Source organism: Sinocyclocheilus anshuiensis, unplaced genomic scaffold (assembly GCF_001515605.1).
Source record: "Sinocyclocheilus anshuiensis isolate Anshui unplaced genomic scaffold, SAMN03320099.WGS_v1.1 scaffold536, whole genome shotgun sequence".
Classification (NCBI taxonomy): Eukaryota; Metazoa; Chordata; class Actinopteri; order Cypriniformes; family Cyprinidae; genus Sinocyclocheilus; species Sinocyclocheilus anshuiensis.
Window position 1 is genome coordinate 2,275,632 of NW_015557179.1, and position 14,013 is coordinate 2,289,644.

General features: G+C 36.8%; 1 protein-coding gene across 5 annotated transcripts in view; it reads left to right on the forward strand.

Moving 5' to 3' along the window:
• The window catches only part of gbf1 (golgi brefeldin A resistant guanine nucleotide exchange factor 1), a 101,733-nt gene that overhangs the window by 66,015 nt on the left and 21,705 nt on the right, over positions 1-14,013 (forward strand). For 3 of the 5 annotated variants that reach the window (XM_016473846.1, XM_016473848.1, XM_016473847.1), the window contains exons 5-15: positions 3,281-3,399; positions 3,921-4,029; positions 4,387-4,447; positions 8,069-8,123; positions 9,984-10,019; positions 11,851-11,995; positions 12,714-12,931; positions 13,008-13,158; positions 13,235-13,446; positions 13,534-13,632; positions 13,716-13,910. In XM_016473846.1, the coding sequence (XP_016329332.1) occupies positions 3,281-3,399; positions 3,921-4,029; positions 4,387-4,447; positions 8,069-8,123; positions 9,984-10,019; positions 11,851-11,995; positions 12,714-12,931; positions 13,008-13,158; positions 13,235-13,446; positions 13,534-13,632; positions 13,716-13,910 (1,400 nt within the window). The remainder of the gene's footprint in view (positions 1-3,280; positions 3,400-3,920; positions 4,030-4,386; positions 4,448-8,068; positions 8,124-9,983; positions 10,020-11,850; positions 11,996-12,713; positions 12,932-13,007; positions 13,159-13,234; positions 13,447-13,533; positions 13,633-13,715; positions 13,911-14,013) is intronic. The other 2 variants (XM_016473849.1, XM_016473850.1) reach the window with 1 other exon arrangement.

Consider the following 14,013-nt stretch of genomic DNA (forward strand, 5'->3'; position numbering starts at 1 on the left):
GTTGCTCTTTAAGCATGCTTCACTTTGTCAGACAGGTTCTATTTAAGTGATTTCTTGATTCAACAGGTCTGGCAGTAATCAGGCCTGGGTGTGGCTAGTGAAATTTAACTCCGCTTTCTAAAATAATGTGGTTAATTGCAGTTCGTTCATGATTTAACAGGAGGGCGCAATTAATTTTTCACGTAGGGCCACGTAGGTTTGGACAGCTTTTTTCCCTTAATAAATGAAATCATCGTTTAAAAACTGCATTTTGTATTTACTTGCATTATCTTTGCATAATATTAAAATTTGTTTGATGATCTGAATCTTTTAAGTGTGACAAATATGCAAAAAATTTAAAAAAACAGGAAGGGGGCAAAAACCTTTTCACAGCACTGTATGCTATATTTTTGCCAGATTGGCGCCCATGCACACCTGGTTTAGGGGTTAATGCAGGCTCCCTTTTCTGCGATGAGCAGTTCTTTCACTTAAGGGACACTCTGATGTCTGAATGTACTTTTACTTAGTACACGACAGCTGTTTGAACCTCTTTGATACTCTCATACACATGCACAAAGACCGTCCAGCCCCACCCAGACTTCAGTTATTTCAACAATGACTCTCCCGCTTGGCTGTGTAGACCGTGCCAAGTGAGGATTAGTATTTTAGATGACTTCTGATGTTGTGCTGAATAGACCGTGGCTCTGGTTTCCGTGGAGATGGGCTGTTTGGAAGGGGGTCCCGTGTTTATTGTGAGCCCGCCTCTTCATTGCTGTTCAGTTCACTCATAGATTTTCACTCAAAATTTAGTTGTTCAGTCACTGTGCCAAATCAGCGCGTTATTTACCTCTATAAACAGTAATTTGTTAAAAAAGTAGTATCCTGTTGTTTAAAACCATTTAAATGTTTTGATTTTACAAAGCATTTGTGTTGTCATATACCACATAACTAGTAATCAAATGAGCTATAAGGTACCATACAGTAGGCCATGTGATATTGTAAATGTGTATATATATTCACCAAAGCTGCATTTACTTAAATACAGTAAAAACAGTTGTTTTGTGAAATATTATTACAAATTAAAATAACAGTCCTCTATTTGAATATATTGTAAAATGTAATTTATTCCTGTGATGCAAAGCTGAATTTTCAGCATCATTACTCCAGTCTTCAGTGTCACATGATCTTTCAGAAGTCATACTAATATGCTGATTTGATGTGCAAGAAGCATTTTGATGTAACATTAATTTTGAAAACAGTTGTGCTGCATTGTTTGTGGAAACAATGAAGCATTATTTCAGGATTCTTTGATGAATAGAAAGTGGAAAAGAACAACATATATTTAAAAAAAATGTTGTAACATTGTAAATGCCTTTATACTTTTTGTCACTTTTGATCATTTTATTGCATTTTTTTCTGAATAAAAGTATTAATTTGTATAAAAAAACAAACTTTTGAACTGTTGATATACTATAATATGTCTTTGGGGTTTATATATAGCAATTATATTTGAATTATATATATATAATAATTAAATTTGAAGCCCTTCTCCAGACCTTAAAGGATTAGTTCACTTCCAGAATAAAACTTTCCTGATAATTTACTCACCCCAGTGTCATCCAAGATGTTCATGTCTTTCTGTCTTCAGTCGCAAAGAAATTAAGGTTTTTGAGGAAAACATTCCAGGATTTTTCTCCATATAATGGACTTCAATGGGGACCAACAGCTCAATGCAGCTTCAGGGGGCTCTACACGATCCCATCCGAGGAATAAGGGTTTTATCAAGCAAAACGATCGGTCATTTTCTTAAAAAAAAATAAATAAAAATGTATGTACTTTTTAACCACAAAAGCTCGATTTACACCAGCCAGACCTCACGCATTATGTAATCATGTTGGAAAGATCACGCATGGCATATGCTGAAGTACCGACCCAGTGTTTACAAAGCAAACATGCAGAGAAAGTCAAACGCCCTTTACAAAAAAAGGTAAAACAACGATGTCGGACGATTTTGAAGTTGGAGGAGAAAATGAGATGGAGTTTTTCACCTTACCCTACCTTTTTGAACCGGAGTACACAGACGAAGAACTAACAACGCGTGACCTTTCCAACGTGATTACATAATGTGTGAATTTGTGCAGAGCTAGTGTAAGATGTGCATTTGTGGTTAAAAAGTATATACATTTTGCAAGATAAGACCCCTCCCTATTCCTCGGCTGGGATCGTGTAGAGCCCTTTGAAGCTGCATTGAAACTGCAATTTGAACTTTCAACCCGTTGGCCACCATTTAAGTCCATTATATGGAGAAATATCCTGGAATGTTTTCCTCAAAAACCTTAATTTCTTTGCTACTGAAGACAGAAAGACATGAACATCTTGGATGACATGGGGGTGAGTAAATTATCAGCAGTGTTGGGGAGTAACTAGTTACATGTAACGGAATTACGTAATTTAATTACAAAATAAAAGTAATTGTAATCATTTCCAAAGTAACCTTCCCAACACTGATTATCAGGACATTTTTATTCTGGAAGTAAACTAATCCTTTAATACCTATGTGGGTTTCACTCAGAGTTCAGAGTAAAGGCTGTCCTATGTCTCTCTCTCTCTCTCTCTCTCTCTCTCTCTCGCTCTCTCTTCCATTCTCTCTAGTGTCTCATTTGTCTGTATCTCTCGTCTCTACTTACCTTGAGCGTGGAAAAGGTCAACCCACTCCTCTAAGCGTGTTGCAGGCCACGTTCACAGGAAATTAATGGTTTGTGCCAGTGATTGCCGCCGCTCCCTCCCCAGCGTAATATTTTTGGTTTACTTAAAGGACACATTTATTCGGTGTTATTTGTCTGCTAATAAGTGGAATGCACTCTTGTGTCAAGGCTTTACCTGCAGTCACAGCCCCTGGCAGCCTGTGCTTATTAGTTAATGAAATGCTCTTTAGAGGCGATGGGAAAGAAAAAGCAGCCTGGCTCCAGCCTGTTATCTGGCCCTGCTTGGGTTTCAAAACATCATTGCCTAGACAGCCAATTTACCAGGCCGTCCACAAAAGCGCACACATCTGGTGGTTAGATGTCAGATGGCTGTTCGGCGCTCGTCACATGGAGCGTGGTCAGTTGATAGCGATGTGGGGGTTGAACTGGTGACCAGGTTAATCGTGTAAGATTAATCATATAACCATGGTTTATATCATTATGACCCACGTTCAACTTATCTGGCTGAGAATCAGGAGCATTAATGAGAGAGTGAGGGGGAATATATTAGGATATTTTTAGTTTGTTTTAAATTTCACCGTCCCTGTCCTCCACAGATGTCAATCATGAAGGGGCAGCGGAGGGCATCGAGAATATGGCAGATGCAGTCACACATGCGAGATTCGTGGGCACCGACCCCGCTAGTGATGAGGTGGTGCTGATGAAAATCCTCCAGGTAACACTTATCAAACAGCAAATAAATATAAAAAAAATAACATTAACAAAAAAATAAACGTACACTACCATTCAAAAGTTTGAGGTTGGTAAGATTTTTTTTTAAAATAATGATATACAATATTAAGCAGTTGTACTGCTTATTATTTTTGTGAAAATCATGATACTTTTTTCAGGTTTTTTTAATAATTAGAAAATTCAAATGAATTTGAAATATAAATCTTTTGTAACATTTTAAATGTCTTATATTGTCACAGTTAAACTATTTCATGCATCCTTGCCGAATAAGTCTTAATTAAAAAAAAAAAAAAAAAATCTTACTGACCCCAGACTTTTAAGCATTAGTGTATATAAAACAAATAATATTTGTACTTATAAAATAATATTACACCGTATTAAAACTCACAAGAATCAGGGGAATCAGAAAATCAATCTGAAAAAACTGTATTACATACTAGTCTGAAATGAATCCGGATAAGTGGCTTTTTTTTTCATCATTATTATTACTGTTATTATTTCCAGGTTTTAAGGACTTTGCTGCTGACTCCAGTTGGAGCCCATCTGACCAATGAGTCTGTTTGTGAGATCATGCAGTCCTGTTTCCGAATATGCTTTGAAATGAGATTAAGTGGTAAGTGAAATTAAGTGAAAACTATAAAAAGTATTTTTTGAATTTCTTTGTGCTTTTCACTTTTCTGCACCATCTCAGCTGGTAGAGCATGGCTCTTGCAATGCCAAGATCATAAGTTTGATTTCCAGGGAAAAATGTATACTTTAAGTGCGCTTTGTATCAAATCTAAATGTTGTTGCGCATCCTTGAACTTTTCAATATGTGAATCTGCCTCCTGTGCTCTCAGGACTGTGATAAACCTCTGCTCTAATCCTGACCAAACAGAGTCTAGTCTCTGAGCCCCCGAGGTGCTGCTCTTGTCCTCTGGACTAACATTTCCTTTTCTTTCTCTCTGGTTTTGCTCTTTTCTCATTACAGAGCTGCTGAGAAAGTCAGCTGAGCACACGCTGGTGGACATGGTGCAGCTGCTCTTCTCCAGGTAACTAGAGAGAGAATGGAAGAGGGGATGTAGAGATGGGGATTAGGAACAGAGACATGTTCTTGCTGTTCACATAATCAAACCGAACCTGAGACCAAACACAACAGGAACTGGGTCTGTCTCCATAACGGGCTCCGATTTCACTCTCAGGCCTCTCTCAATTACCTCCGGAGGTTTCCGACACACACATACAAGGACAGGTGAAAGCATCAGTCTCTGACAATGCGAAGTATGGCTAAATACCAGGCCCACACAGAATCTGCTGCTGTGTATTCTACTAAATTTCACAGGTGTTCCCTTCAAATCAGTGTGGAAAATGTTGAAAAAAGTTAACCATCTAGGCCTACTTTAGAACCTTAAATTATTCATTATATCATTTGTCTGTGTTAGAATATTAAGAATATTAAATTCCAAGGTGATATTCAAACATTGCATTTTCCTCTGAAATTTCCAACAGGTTCTTGGCCATAAATGTCTAGATACAAGTATTAAGCGCAGATATAGTTCACGGTCATCGTTATGGACTTATAACGATAAATATCACACATATTATCATATATAGAAATATGTAGTTCTGACTAGTTCATATCTAACATGCAGTTCTATGATTGTGGTGTAATTGTGAGCAGAAGCCCTTAGTCTTCTCATGCAGGTCATAGTGTACTGCTGCACTAATGCAATAGCATGATTATGGGGTGGCATTTATCAGAGGTGCGTATCCACTGGCATTAGACTTCTAGTCACATCCCGCACAGACGAGACGATGAGACCGCAGAGCACATCTCACTCTACCCATCTGCATATAGATTAGGGACACACACACACATATGTGTGCGCAACAAAGACATAATGACTAAATTTGGTCTCTTATAAAAAGCTAATTCAAAAAGGAACAGATAATATTTTTTGCATTAAAGAGAAGCATCTGAATAATATCACAGTGTTTTGACCCGTTTTTCAAGCCATGTAAACATCCTCTGTTTGTTTTTATAATTTCATGCACTCTAAACGTCCTCCAGATGAGGAGCATTCATTAATAATTTTTTAATTATAGCTGATAACACCTTTTAATCTCAGAAATGCGCACACACACACACACGCACACAAAAACTCACAACCTGAGTTTGCCGGTCCTATTGTGCACGTTCTTATTGCCCAGACCCTCTTGTCCATATCGTCTTCACAATGAGGTTGTGAAAGGCCTTAATAATGAGAGTGTGTGTTTCTGTGTGCCTAAGGGTAATAAGCAGTGAATGTAGTGTGTGTGTGTGTGGTCGAGAGAGCCAGAGTAATGAACAGCGGATCTTATTGAGTGTTCAGAAGGAGGCTTATGCAGCCTGCTGAAAGCATTAGGGATGTTAATCTGTTGGACTCACAGATCATCCTATAATCAAGCTGGCAACACAACACTCCATTAACGCGAAGCAGAGTTAACATCAGGAGCCGTCTCTCCCAGCCTGCCTGTGCGAGCGCTGACATCTCACTCGAGGAAAAGCCGCAGTGTCCACACAATATGCACACATGCAGACAGTGCGTTCGAGGCTGAGAACATCATCCATCTAATTCAGCTAATGAACCAGCGCAGGGGGTCAAAAGTCACGCCCTGGGAACAGAGATGCTGTCTCTTCAGACTTATTGTCTCTCCTCCATTTTGGTTTTAGAGAGGATTCTCGGAATGATAATTCCAAATGAGTTAATTAATCTGCAGTTTGGGGAACTAGATGTGACTCGAATCTTAATCAAAACATTTAGAGTATTTAATTTTCAGACTTTTTAATAACAAAGCCCCCCAAAAATGACACAACCCTTGCGAGGAAGCCCTTTTCTAAAATATATGACACATATATACAGTATGTCAGCTTTATAATTACATGGATAAAGACCTATTTATACTGTATGAGAAAGGTATTAAGCATCATATTATAAAGACATAATTTCTAAATTAAATAATTGACTTTTATATTGCACTTAATTTTTACTTTGCATTAAACTGAAAAAAAAAAAAAAATTCTACACAATGTACAAGAGTAATGTTAGATGCATGAATCTTAAAATAAAGGCTGTAAATAGAATAATTATTTGTTATATTTGTGAATTATTAATTATTCCATCTTCCATCTAGACTTTAGAAAGTAAAATAAAACACAATTCAGAAAATGTTAAAAATATGATCACATGTATTTATTATTTTGTCTATTATTATTTTTTATTTAAACTGGGACCTGTGGGACACTTGGCGCTCTTTTTTTTGTGTCCTTTTTCTCTTTCAAATCTTTTAGTAATCATCATAAAGTATATATCATTTGAAAGCTTAGAATTCCAAGATTCATCCTGTGGAAACCATTTTGAAATCGGACATTGCGTTACCATAGAAATGGTACTTTAAAATCTTTTGGCGGTCTCCTCCCCCTTAGTGGGCAGTATCAAGTGTCATATTACAAAATGCATTTTAGAATCAAACCTTTTTATAATCTTGACAAAAAACATAATTGGTCAGAGTCTCAGGATTCCATATTTGGTGGTGATTTTGAGATGGAAGTAATATTGACAGAGAAATCTAGACATTTGTGACAGAAAAATGCATTACATTTTTTTTAATGAAGTTTGGATGGCACCCGGTGGCTGTTTGTGGTATAACGCCCTAAAAAAATCTCACAGAAACCTCAATTTTTTTCATATCAACTTAAAATTTGGAACATAACTTATTTAGACATAAGGCTTTAATTTTATACCAATTTTAGAGTAAAGCCTGTTATGTAAAATATTTATAATAAATAAAATAGAATTAAATGAATATAGTGCATTTAATTTACAGTACATTTAAACTTCTATAACTTTTTGATACTTACATTTTTTGAACAAATTCCAAAGTGTTAGTAAATAACAACAATTTAAGTTTGGATAGTGCACTTTCATGCCTATTTAAAAAAATGGGGGGTGACAGTTAAGGGGTTAAAACTTTGACAGCTATAAATACATTTTCTGAAAATTAAAAAAAAATCCACAAACTCCTAAGCACCTCCTTGCCCCCTAAAGTCAAGTCACATTTATTTATTTATATTATTTACATTTATTTATACAGATTGTTTCAATGCAGCTTCATAGTAATAAACCCAGGAAAATAACAGTTAATGTTGCAAAATTGATCAATTATGAAGCAATTTGAAGCATTTTCAGACAACAATAGTGTCAATATTTAGCTCAATTTAGTTCTGTATTAATTCAGTTCAGTTCAGTAAGTGCAAAGTTTTGAATCATTTATGAAACAAGTGTGTCTGGAGTTCGAAAATCCCTGATTTGTAGATTAGAGAATCATTTTAATGTAAATTTTTAGAAAGTCATTGACCTTTAAAACCGAACTGTAAGGTCTGCAGAGCTTGTCACGCCAAACGGAACTGTGAAATAATAACTCTGTCTTTGGTCAGACAAACACTGTTTCATCCCAAACTCATGCTATTGGTTCAGTGTTATGTCACACCCAGCTGGCCCACAGATTATGGTTCTGTGTTTGTGCTAGTAGGTGTTAAAAAATGTCACACTTCACCTCTATAACGCTCATAAAAAGTGTCACCATAAACGCATGTGATAACTCTACGTAATATTGTAATATTTGTTTTTCAGATTGCCACAGTTCAAAGAGGAGGCCAAGAGTTATGTGGGCACTAACATGAAGAAGGTAAATATAAAATCCTTCATTCTCCCTCCAGACCCTTTACACCTGTTTCCCATCTGCCTTCCTCATTTATTTCATGAGCTTTGTTCTGTAGAGGTCTCCATACCCATAAGTGAGGTCAGTTGCTGTTGCATAATTATTATACCTGTGTGTGTGTGTGTGTGTGTGTGTCATCCATCAGGTCAGGAGATGGAAAATAGTATCTAGTGAGAGTTAACTTAGTTTTTCAGCCACAGTTGGTTCTGTATTTGAAAGACGTTTGCTCCTTTTCATTTCAGTTATTTAGGGGTCAAAGACTCTCTCTTCTCCTGTCTTTTCATACCTGGTTGTTGATGTTGAGTTCATCCTTTGCCCATTTGCCTGTTCCAACTCGCAGATCCCAGGCTGTATTCTGGACACACAGGATTTTATTTATGCAGATCAGCCTAGAAACACCAATCAGACGGGCTTAGAGAGGGTATAGCACATTTACATGCATTAAAACAGCAGTTTTTATTGGGTTGCAGCTAGTGCATTGAAATACGCCGGGACGCATGGCTTTATGTTTGAATGCATGGTGGGGGAGATTCACTAAAGAATTAAAGCAAGCATTTGTCATAGCAACAAAAATGAGTTTTCATCATCTTTTTAAAGGGATATTGAAGGTCCAATTCAATTTAAACTATTTTGACAACATCTGTAGCATGTAATTTCATCTTGCTCAAAATGTGTCTCTTCAATTTTCTAGACAAAAATTTGTATTATCGGAACTGAAAAATAAGCTTGAAAATTAAATGTAACTTTACTATTACAGTTCGCAGACAATGAGTAGTAAAGATTTTGTGCTTTTGAAACAGGGGTTCGGCAAAGAAAGATCTAAATAAACTTGAAATCGCTATATGGCTTTCTGTGGTTATTAAATGAAAATGATTCTAATGAAATTGGGCTTCATGCGCTGTTTTTCAACGATCAAAATAAAACGTTTACAAAGACAAAATGTTAAGTTAAATTATTATTAACTTAAAATCTCAGGGGGTACTTTAAGAAAATAAAGGGGTTCAGCTGGCAAAAAAACTTGGGGAACCCCTGGTCTGTGGTAATCAACGTTGTGCCACAGATGCTTTCAATGGAGCTTAACTTGTTCTAGACCCAAAACATCCCTTCAAAAAAACAAACGGAAATGTGGAAGTAGCTATTTCTATGGATTGTTAAACTGTGTATTATGAATATGGAAATATTATAAATAATACTTCATATGAGTATGAAGTGAATTTAGAGTGGTGTCTCGTTCTAAAGAAAAAATATTAGATGAACAGTCATGGGTAAACAACAATGTAACACCTGTAGGTTAGGTCCAGCTTTATACTTTATACAAATACACTGAGTTGAGGTGAAACCACATCAGGGCGTTTATTTTCATATTTTCATTTTGCTTCCATAGTTTCATTTGAATGTTACTTTGTATATTTGAATATATATTCATTCGAATGGGTCTTTTTTTTTTATTCTTTAAAGACCAGAAAATCCTATTTGACTGCTATTTTGCATGCTTTGTGTGTTCCTGGTCTGTTTATTGCACCCATTATCTTTATCCTTGGTTAGTCTCCCCAATTAAAACATGCTTGTTTGCAACGTATGCTGAGGTGCTACTCCCCACGTTTCCTCTCAAAGAGATGCCTCGGGTTAATGTCGTTGAATGGGTGTGTTATTGAGTTCCTGATAATGAATGTGTGTGCATGGATGTCGTCCTGGTATGCGTGTCGATTTCTCCCATGTACATCCCATGCATGAAGTTATACAGTATGTGCTCCCATGTCATGCGTCTCCCTCTGAGCTTGTGACATGTCCATCACTAATCCCGGGGCCTGCCCCTTCTCTCCTGAGGCTTACAATATCTTATGGAAAAACAAACGAGTGCAGGTAAGGAAGAAGAGATCGTTGCTGATCAGACTCACTTTAACCTTGTACAATCCCTATTTATTTAACCCGTGACAGTGTTTTGACAGTATAACAGGTCCAGGTTGAAGTTCTTTGTTCTATTTTTTGGTTTCATGTTGATGTTAGAATTCACTGAATACAGTGTTTTTTTTTTTTTTGGAAAGCTAGTGAAACAAGTTGAGACAAGCATTAGATGGTAATTCTGTGATACGTTTTTTTTTTTAAGTGTATTTTAATTAAAAATGCATTTAACTGCTAATACATACAAAAAAAAACCCCAGACAAAAATACTAGACACAGTTTCCTGCATTGATGGTATATGCTTTTGTTGTGGAACTACATTACCCATGATTCTGTAAATAAATCATCAATCAGATGATTTTTAATTCGATTTTGATGCTTCATGTTAGGGCTGCACGATAATGGATAAACTGATCATCATGATTATTTTTGTAAAAAATGATAATCATTCTCATTTGAGAATTTCTTTTAAAATTTCATTTGAACTATTGTACCTTCACATAAGCATAAATCAAGAGAACAAATTTAACTTTCTGTAGTTTGCTGATTTATTTTATTTATATACATTGACACTCTCTGCATTATAAAAACTGTATAACCTTCAGGAAAAAGCAGTTAAATTCCTTTTGTTAATTACAATAATTCCAAATTGTTAACTTTTTCCTATTAAAACAACACATTTTATGTTGTAGCATAGATGTTGCGTAAGTGCATTTATTCAGCACCCAGTGTGGAGAGAGCATCTGCGCATGGTTGCCAGCTTGGAAAGTAAAACACTGGACAGAAAATATATCCATTTAAGAGAGAAGCTCTGATTAGGGAATTTAAACTCTTGACATCTGGCAACCACAAGCATGAAAGCTTGTGGAGGCGTGTTACCAATTCAGGAGAAGGGAAATGGCAAATGAAAAACAAAACCTTTTTCAGGATAAATAACCAGTGGGCAAATATTACAGATGATTCTATTTAATTAATTGAGAAGAGCAGAAATTGTGACTGTCTTGTCCAATTTTCAAATATGTGTTTGCTTCAACTCAGTTTATAATGTAGCTGGTTGGTTTGGTTTATGGCATAAATCACTTTAAAGAAGACTTTTTAAAATTCCCTATGGGAGAATGAATGGTTAGCAGAGTTGTGAGCTTGCAATCTGAATTGAATGTGAAATACAGTTAAAACACAATGCTTACAAACTCTCTTTTCAACAGCTATTACAACCACAAATGTGCTAATTTGATACTGTGGAAACCTTTGTCTTTGCTCAGTTAAAAATTTAGCTACTTAAATTCTGGAAATATGGGTAACTATATTCTTAAACAACATTTTTGCTTTAGAAATGGCCAAAAAAAAAAAAAACCTCCAGAATTACATTATTCTCTTCTGCTATTCTGTTTGTGAGGGTGAACTACTGTCATAGATGCTTCTTCAAAAATAATAAAAGAAACGTTAATGTGATTAAGTAACTGGTACCATAATAATTACAATTATTTTGCTTCTCATCCCTATACAGATAATAACATTCTGTAAATCACATTAGTTTTGCTGACTTCAAATGTTTATATACTGGGAAAAGTGAACACAATCACCTCAGCATACATGTAGACTCAAGAGTTTTTTGACAAAATGACGAGACTTTGTGTGTGCTTATGCATCTTTTTGAGTGGTGGCATTCTTTTTTTTTTATGGTAATTTGAGGTGTCATGAGATTTTGTTTTAGTCTTGCTCTCCTGCGTCGTTCTTTGTGCAGTGAACTGCAGCATTTGGCTTGAGTTAACAGTCTGTGTTTGTTTTGAAGCTAAAGATGAGAGCCGGGGGAATGAGTGAGTCGTCCAAGTGGAAGAAACAGAAGCGCTCTCCCCACCCCCCTCGTCACATGGTACACAGCCCCTCAGGACAGATGGATCCAGCCCAGTCCAGTACCCTCACCAACAACCTTTCAGGTATACTGACATAAGTCAATTAGATTCAATTTGTGTTTTTAATCTTAATGTTAATCTCAACATTTATTAAATTCAAAAGTTGTATCTGTTAATATTATTTAATGGACCTGAGCTAACATGAATTAACACAATGAACAGCTGTATTTTTAACTAACGTTAACAAAGATTAAAAAATACAGTAACAAATTTCTTGCTCATTGTTAATGTTAGTTAATGCAATAACTAATGTTAACAAATGGGACCTTATTGTAAAGTATTACCAAGATCTTTTGTAACATTATTGATGTATTTACTTGCACTTTTGGTCAATTTAATGCAGCCGTGCTTCAGAGAAACATTCATTTCTCTTTAAAAAAAAAAAAAAAAAAAAAAAAAATCTTAATGACCCCAAACTTTTGTAGTAGCAGTATTTACCTACATAATTTTTACTAAACATTATTTCTTCATTATATATTGAGCAATGACTCAAACAAATAGTTGAATCAGAGTTAAATGAATCAGTTTTTTGAAACATTCACTTTTTAATTCGCTTTTGAACTTAAAATATCTCAAATAACAATAATAAATTGTGAATTCCTTCACTAAAGTGTATTTTGTGTAAAGTGTATTTTGCCATCATAATCATCCTATGAGCAATCAGTATATATCATCCTCTTTTGATGTTAAGAAGAAAAGCATGTCCTGTCACCCTGTCCTCATCCCAGTGTGTCTGTTTCAGATGGAGTTCCTTTCATTGAGCAGCACAGTGGAGGTTCTTCTACTCTTCCTGGTTCAGACAGCGCAGCTTCCTCCATCTCCAGTCCTACCACTGATAGTGGCTTAGACACCGGCTCTAAAACCACATCAAAGGAAGATCTCACAGACCTGGAGCAGAGCAGCTCAACGGCCACCACTCCCGTGACACCCGCCGCAGAGCCAGGCAGACTGGAATCACAGGTATCCCTCAGACCATCAATAAACTATCCAAGTGTATGTGTTCTGAGCTTGATGGGATGGTGCACTGTGTCATCAGTCTGAGGGCAGGGAAGTGGAGCGTGCCCAGTCAGCCTCAGTGGAGTCCATTCCTGAAGTCCTGGAAGACCGAGACTTACTGGCTGATCAGTCGGATTCAGACTACGTGAACCCCAGGGGAGTGCGCTTTACACAGTCCACCCAGAAAGAGGGTAAGAGAAATAGTGTATCCAGAATTTACATCAAAGGCTCGGACGTCAAAATGACTGTACCATTGTGTTTCTCCAGGTGCTGCTCTAATCCCATACAGTCTCCCATGCCTGAGAGAGCTCTTCCGGTTCCTCATCTCTCTCACCAACCCACATGACCGCCATAACTCAGATGTGATGATGCACATGGGCCTCCAGCTGTTGAACGTGGCCCTAGAAGCTGCACACATCGCCCCCTATCAGTCATTACTCTGTCTTGTCAAAGATGAGCTCTGTAGGCACCTCACACAGGTGAAACTTTGTTCTTCTCTAATCTAACTTGTGTGTTTGTCTGATGTTTTCAGCTGTAGTAAATATTCTCTATGTCTATCTTTGTAGTTGTTAGGTGTGGACCGAATTAATCTGTATGCCGCCTCCATACGTGTGTGCTTTCTTCTCTTTGAAGGCATGCTAGAACATCTCAAGTTTCAGCTTGAGGTACGTGACTGAATGATGATCTTTCTGTGGTGAGATATAAGCTATCTCAGATGTAGGAAGTCACTCTTTGTATGTCTCCATAGATGTACCTGAAGAAGCTAATGGACATCATTACCTCAGAGAACCCTAAAATGCCCTATGAGATGAAGGAAATGGCCCTGGAGGCCGTCGTACAGCTCTGGAGAATCCCCAGCTTTGTCACAGAGCTCTACATAAATTATGACTGTGACTTTTACTGCTCCAACCTGTTTGAGGACCTCACCAAACTGCTCTCTAAGGTGAGCCACTCCAGCTGCAGATGTCCAGCTAGCAGGGACTAATGAGAAAGAAATGGATCTGCAAAGCTTAATTAATTTACCCTTTATTAAATATTTTGCAAGG